At 44.2% G+C, this 7,500-nt stretch overlaps 1 protein-coding gene across 1 annotated transcript in view; it reads right to left on the bottom strand.

Moving 5' to 3' along the window:
- LOC135537956 (tuberin-like) overlaps positions 1-7,500 on the bottom strand; it is a gene marked incomplete at its 3' end in the record, with an annotated part of 80,795 nt that overhangs the window by 39,471 nt on the left and 33,824 nt on the right. The window contains 5 exon segments of the mRNA XM_064963964.1: positions 2,898-2,991; positions 3,320-3,509; positions 4,719-4,853; positions 6,586-6,708; positions 6,934-7,129. Coding sequence (XP_064820036.1) covers positions 2,898-2,991; positions 3,320-3,509; positions 4,719-4,853; positions 6,586-6,708; positions 6,934-7,129 — 738 coding nt within the window.

Here is a 7,500-nt window from a genome sequence, read left to right as displayed (position 1 = left end):
TACTGGTTAAACCTGGAGAGAGACACAATGTACTGGTTAAACCTGGAGAGAGACACAATGTACTGGTTAAACCTGGAGAGACACACAATGTACTAGTTAAACCTGGAGAGAGACACAATGTACTGGTTAAACCTGGAGAGAGACAAAATGTACTGGTTAAACCTGGAGAGACACAATGTACTGGTTAAACCTGGAGAGACACACTGTACTGGTTAAACCTGGAGAGACACACTGTACTGGTTAAACCTGGAGAGACACACTGTACTGGTTAAACCTGGAGAGACACAATGTACTGGTTAAACCTGGAGAGAGACACAATGTACTGGTTAAACCTGGAGAGAGACACAATGTACTGGTTAAACCTGGAGAGACACACAATGTACTGGTTAAACCTGGAGAGACACACTGTACTGGTTAAACCTGGAGAGACACACTGTACTGGTTAAACCTGGAGAGACACACAATGTACTGGTTAAACCTGGAGAGACACACAATGTACTGGTTAAACCTGGAGAGAAACACAATGTACTGGTTAAACCTGGAGAGAGAGACACAATGTACTGGTTAAACCTGGAGAGAGAGACACAATGTACTGGTTAAACCTGGAGAGAAACACAATGTACTGGTTAAACCTGGAGAGAAACACAATGTACTGGTTAAACCTGGAGAGACACACAATGTACTGGTTAAACCTGGAGAGAAACACACAATGTACTGGTTAAACCTGGAGAGACACACACAATGTACTGGTTAAACCTGGAGAGACACACACAATGTACTGGTTAAACCTGGAGAGACACACACAATGTACTGGTTAAACCTGGAGAGACACAATGTACTGGTTAAACCTGGAGAGACACAATGTACTGGTTAAACCTGGAGAGACACAATGTACTGGTTAAACCTGGAGAGACACAATGTACTGGTTAAACCTGGAGAGACACACACAATGTACTGGTTAAACCTGGAGAGACACACAATGTACTGGTTAAACCTGGAGAGAAACACACAATGTACTGGTTAAACCTGGAGAGACACACAATGTACTGGTTAAACCTGGAGAGAAACACACAATGTACTGGTTAAACCTGGAGAGAAACACAATGTACTGGTTAAACCTGGAGAGACACACAATGTACTGGTTAAACCTGGAGAGAAACACACAATGTACTGGTTAAACCTGGAGAGAAACACACAATGTACTGGTTAAACCTGGAGAGACACACAATGTACTGGTTAAACCTGGAGAGACACAATGTACTGGTTAAACCTGGAGAGACACAATGTACTGGTTAAACCTGGAGAGACACAATGTACTGGTTAAACCTGGAGAGACACAATGTACTGGTTAAACCTGGAGAGACACAATGTACTGGTTAAACCTGGAGAGACACAATGTACTGGTTAAACCTGGAGAGAAACACAATGTACTGGTTAAACCTGGAGAGACACACAATGTACTGGTTAAACCTGGAGAGACACACAATGTACTGGTTAAACCTGGAGAGACACAATGTACTGGTTAAACCTGGAGAGACACACAATGTACTGGTTAAACCTGGAGAGAAACACACAATGTGCTGGTTAAACCTGGAGAGACACACAATGTACTGGTTAAACCTGGAGAGAAACACAATGTACTGGTTAAACCTGGAGAGAAACACAATGTTCTGGTTAAACCTGGAGAGAAACACAATGTACTGGTTAAACCTGGAGAAACACACAATGTACTGGTTAAACCTGGAGAAACACACAATGTACTGGTTAAACCTGGAGAGAAACACACAATGTACTGGTTAAACCTGGAGAGAAACACACAATGTACTGGTTAAACCTGGAGAGAAACACACAATGTACTGGTTAAACCTGGAGAGAAACACAATGTACTGGTTAAACCTGGAGAGACACACAATGTACTGGTTAAACCTGGAGAGACACACAATGTACTGGTTAAACCTGGAGAGAAACACACAATGTACTGGTTAAACCTGGAGAGAAACACACAATGTACTGGTTAAACCTGGAGAGACACACAATGTACTGGTTAAACCTGGAGAGAAACACAATGTACTGGTTAAACCTGGAGAGAAACACAATGTACTGGTTAAACCTGGAGAGAAACACAATGTACTGGTTAAACCTGGAGAAACACACAATGTACTGGTTAAACCTGGAGAGAAACACAATGTACTGGTTAAACCTGGAGAAACACAATGTACTGGTTAAACCTGGAGAGAAACACACAATGTACTGGTTAAACCTGGAGAGAAACACACAATGTACTGGTTAAACCTGGAGAGAAACACAATGTACTGGTTAAACCTGGAGAGACACACAATGTACTGGTTAAACCTGGAGAGACACACAATGTACTGGTTAAACCTGGAGAAACACACAATGTACTGGTTAAACCTGGAGAGAGACACAATGTACTGGTTAAACCTGGAGAGACCCAATGTACTGGTTAAACCTGGAGAGAGACAATGTACTGGTTAAACCTGGAGAGAGGGGGGAGGGGATGGAGAGAGAGAGATTGTACATTGTTAAAACACTGTATATATATATATATATATATATATATATATATATATATATATATTATATAATATATGTATATATATACACATTGTTAAAACACTGTATATATAATATATATGACATTCGTAATGTCTTTATTGTTTTGAAACTTCTGTATGTGTGATGTTTACTGTTAATTTTTATTGTTTATTTCACTTTATATATTATCTACCTTACTTGCTTTGGCAATGTTAACACATGTTACCCATGCCAATAAAGCCCTTGAATTGAATTGAGAGGTAGAGAGAGAAACAGAGTGAGAGAGCGTGTGTGTGAGCGTGCGTACGCATTTGTTCCACGTGTGTGTGTCGGGTACTCACTTGGAGGGGTTGGTGTAGGGCAGGGAGATGGCGAACACACTGACGTACTGCTCTGCTACAAAGTAAGCATAGAGATGTGGCAGCCGCACCAGAGCTACAACACACACACACACACACACACTTAGCATGACATAATCTAACCTTGCCATGTGGCACCATCATCAACAGGTAAGCATGTAATAGAGGGTCACTGATTCTACAACTGAACAATCTTCCCTGTAAAGACACTAAAGTATATAACATGACTGTGTGAGGTATATTAGGTGTTTCTATTATGTAAACATCATCTAACATGAACTAGGAAGTGAAATACAAAGAATCCTTCACACATTCATTGGCTGATCTAACTTCCTGTATATACAGATCCTGTTCTCTGATTGGCTTCCATCTATCAGGGCGTGTAAACTAAGGTGTGTTCTCACTGGACAGGAATTCCAGCATGGGCGACGCCATGGCGACGGTTGCCGAGATGTGCGTCAGCTTGACGATGAGGGCGGGGAGGAGTTTAATCATGATGTCAGGCATCTCCACGGTGCACATCGTCAGGGCAACCACACACTGCTTGGCACAGCGATATATCAGCCCTGCTTCCAGACACTGAACCAACTCCCTCTGAGAGATGAAGATGGCAGGACAGAAGAGAACAACGATGATGTTATTTATGATCAGATATTCAGATGAAACTATCAAAAGGCACAAGCTGTTTTTACCTGCCCGAGGTCACTTGCCCAAATGTTTTATTTTCTACTTAGGCCTACAGTCACAGATGCCATTAATGGAATTGTCTTTCACTCAAACATGGGGTCACTTTTTACCAGCCATAGTATCTAGTGATTTAAATTCAGCAGACACTATTTACCAGCCATAGTATCTAGTGATTTAAATTCAGCAGACACTATTTACCAGGCATAGTATCTAGTGATTTAAATTCAGCAGACACTATTTACCAGCCATAGTATCTAGTGATTTAAATTCAGCAGACACTATTTACCAGCCATAGTATCTAGTGATTTAAATTCAGCAGACACTATTTACCAGCCATAGTATCTAGTGATTTAAATTCAGCAGACACTATTTACCAGCCATAGTATCTAGTGATTTAAATTCAGCAGACACTCAAAAAAAGCTACATCGAATAGACCAAGAAAACTCATGAACGTGCCAACGTCTCCATCACAGAAAACTCATGAACGTGCCAACGTCTCAATCACAGAAAACTCATGAACGACTGCTAACGTCTCAGCATTTATTCCCTCATCATTGGGCATTGAGACAGTTAACAGCAGGAGAGAGATGACATTCCTCCCCTTTTAACCAAGTTACCTGCAACTGGCAGGTGTTAATGTTTCAATGTGTTAATGTTTCAATGTTTCAATGTTTCAATGTTTCAATGTTTCAATGTTTCAATGTGTCAATGTGTCAATGTGTCAATGTGTCAATGTGTTAATGTTTCAATGTGTTAATGTTTCAATGTTTCAATGTTTCAATGTTTCAATGTTTCAATGTGTCAATGTGTCAATGTGTCAATGTTTCAATGTTTCAATGTGTCAATGTGTCAATGTGTCAATGTGTCAATGTGTCAATGTTTCAATGTGTCAATGTTTCAATGTGTTAATGTTTCAATGTGTTGCCGTCTGTTCGTGAACTTAAACTTGTTGGGCAGGCTTTTGTTCAAAATGTAACTAAGACTAATGCTTCTAATGAAAATACGCTCTTCGCCGTTATCAAAACATTGTTTCCGATGCCTATTTCAGTGTGTGTGTGTGTGTGTGTGTGTGTGTGTGTGTGTGTGTGTGTGTGTGTGTGTGTGTGTGTGTGTACCTGTCTGGCCTGTTCTAGGTAGTTGTGGTATGATGTGATAGCAGTGAGAACAGGTACTACAGCCAGCTGGACATCAGTACGACTGAAACCATCTGGAGTCTTCTTCAGACGCTCTGAGATAAGACGGTCTGTCACCTAGACAGACAGAGACCGAGAGAGACAGAGAGCGAGAGAGAGACAGAGAGAGAGAGAGAGACAGAGAGAGAGAGAGAGAGACAGAGAGAAAGACAGAAAAACAAACATATGGGCACAAATCCACAGTGTCAGTGAGGGAGCAGAGAGAGATCAAAGTGACAATTTGTGTGTTGTTACATTACCCAGCAAGAAAACCCAAATAATGTCTCTGAAACAGGAGGGGGAACTAACACCGACAAGGAAAACAGAACAGGAGGGGGAACTAACACCGACAAGGAAAACAGAACAGGAGGGGGAACTAACACCGACAAGGAAAACAGAACAGGAGGGGGAACTAACACCGACAAGGAAAACAGAACAGGAGGGGGAACTAACCCCGATAAGGAAAACAGAACAGGAGGGGGAACGAACACCGACAAGGAAAACAGAACAGGAGGGGGAACGAACACCGACAAGGAAAACAGAACAGGAGGGGGAACGAACACCGACAAGGAAAACAGAACAGGAGGGGGAACGAACACCGACAAGGAAAACAGAACAGGAGGGGGAACGAACACCGACAAGGAAAACAGAACAGGAGGGGGAACGAACACCGACAAGGAAAACAGAACAGGAGGGGGAACGAACACCGATCTCTGAAACCCCTTCCCTCTAACGAGACAGAAACCAACACAGGTGAAACCCCTTCCCTCTAACGAGACAGAAACCAACACAGGTGAAACCCCTTCCCTCTAACGAGACGGAAACCAACACAGGTGAAACCCCTTCCCTCTAACGAGACAGAAACCAACACAGGTGAAACCCCTTCCCTCTAACGAGACGGAAACCAACACAGGTGAAACCCCTTCCCTCTAACGAGACGGAAACCAACACAGGTGAAACCCCTTCCCTCTAACGAGACAGAAACCAACACAGGTGAAACCCCTTCCCTCTAACGAGACGGAAACCAACACAGGTGAAACCCCTTCCCTCTAACGAGACAGAAACCAACACAGGTGAAACCCCTTCCCTCTAACGAGACGGAAACCAACACAGGTGAAACCCCTTCCCTCTAACGAGACGGAAACCAACACAGGTGAAACCCCTTCCCTCTAACGAGACGGAAACCAACACAGGTGAAACCCCTTCCCTCTAACGAGACAGAAACCAACACAGGTGAAACCCCTTCCCTCTAACGAGACGGAAACCAACACAGGTGAAACCCCTTCCCTCTAACGAGACAGAAACCAACACAGGTGAAACCCCTTCCCTCTAACGAGACGGAAACCAACACAGGTGAAACCCCTTCCCTCTAACGAGACGGAAACCAACACAGGTGAAACCCCTTCCCTCTAACGAGACAGAAACCAACACAGGTGAAACCCCTTCCCTCTAACGAGACGGAAACCAACACAGGTGAAACCCCTTCCCTCTAACGAGACAGAAACCAACACAGGTGAAACCCCTTCCCTCTAACGAGACGGAAACCAACACAGGTGAAACCCCTTCCCTCTAACGAGACGGAAACCAACACAGGTGAAACCCCTTCCCTCTAACGAGACAGAAACCAACACAGGTGAAACCCCTTCCCTCTAACGAGACGGAAACCAACACAGGTGAAACCCCTTCCCTCTAACGAGACGGAAACCAACACAGGTGAAACCCCTACTGACTTAAAGAGGTGGCACCAATAAGCCCATCATCCAACCTCAAAAGCATCAATGTAAAAAACAAGACCTGTAACAGTGTGTACCATAGAACAGAGTGTAGAACAGAGTTGGTCTATGCTGCAGGGAGAGGACAGCAGCAGGACTTTATACTGCAGGGTCCAGGGCATCTTGTCTAGTACCAGCTTCAACACCTTCCAGTCTGTCTCCTGGAACACAGAGAGAGAGAGGGAACAACACACAGAGTTAGAGAGAGAGTTAGAGAGTTAGAGAGTGAGTGAGTGAGTGAGTGAGTGGAGTGAGGGAGTGAGGGAGTGCATTGTTGGTTAAAGGCTTGTCGGTAAGCATTTCACTGTAGATAGGTAGGTGTGTGTGTGTGTGTGTGTGTGTGTGTGTGTGTGTGTGTGTGTGTGTGTGTGTGTGTGTGTAGGTACCATCTTCAGGCACTGTAGCAGCACATTAAAGGCAGGTGAGTAGGGCAGGCAGGCTGTACGGATGGAGGAGGAGGGAGTCGTGGTGGTGGAGGAGGGAGTAGTGGTGGTGGAGGAGGAGGAGGAGGGGGCAGGACTGCCAGCAGGGGGAGACACTGAGCCTGCAGGCTTCTTCTCACTCCCTCGTTTCTCTGGCTCCCTGGAAACACAGAGAGAGAGAGAGAGAGAGAGAGAGAGAGAGAGAGAGAGAGAGAGAGAGAGAGAGAGAGAGACACAGAGAGAGAGAGATAGCGAGAGACACAGAGAGAGAGAGAGAGAGACACAGAGAGAGACATTACACATTGACAGGCATTACACATTGACAGGCATTGACAGGCATTACACATTGACAGGCAGTGGTAGACATTACACATTGACAGGCAGTGGTAGACATTACACATTGACAGGCAGTGGTAGACATTACACATTGACAGGCAGTGGTAGACATTACACATTGACAGGCAGTGGTAGACATTACACATTGACAGGCAGTGGTAGACATTACACATTGACAGGCAGTGGTAGACATTA

Source organism: Oncorhynchus masou, unplaced genomic scaffold, assembly GCF_036934945.1.
Source record: "Oncorhynchus masou masou isolate Uvic2021 unplaced genomic scaffold, UVic_Omas_1.1 unplaced_scaffold_877, whole genome shotgun sequence".
NCBI classification, from domain to species: Eukaryota; Metazoa; Chordata; class Actinopteri; order Salmoniformes; family Salmonidae; genus Oncorhynchus; species Oncorhynchus masou.
The sequence above is the reverse complement of the archived record's forward strand: the minus strand, read 5'-3'. Positions and strand labels throughout refer to the sequence as shown.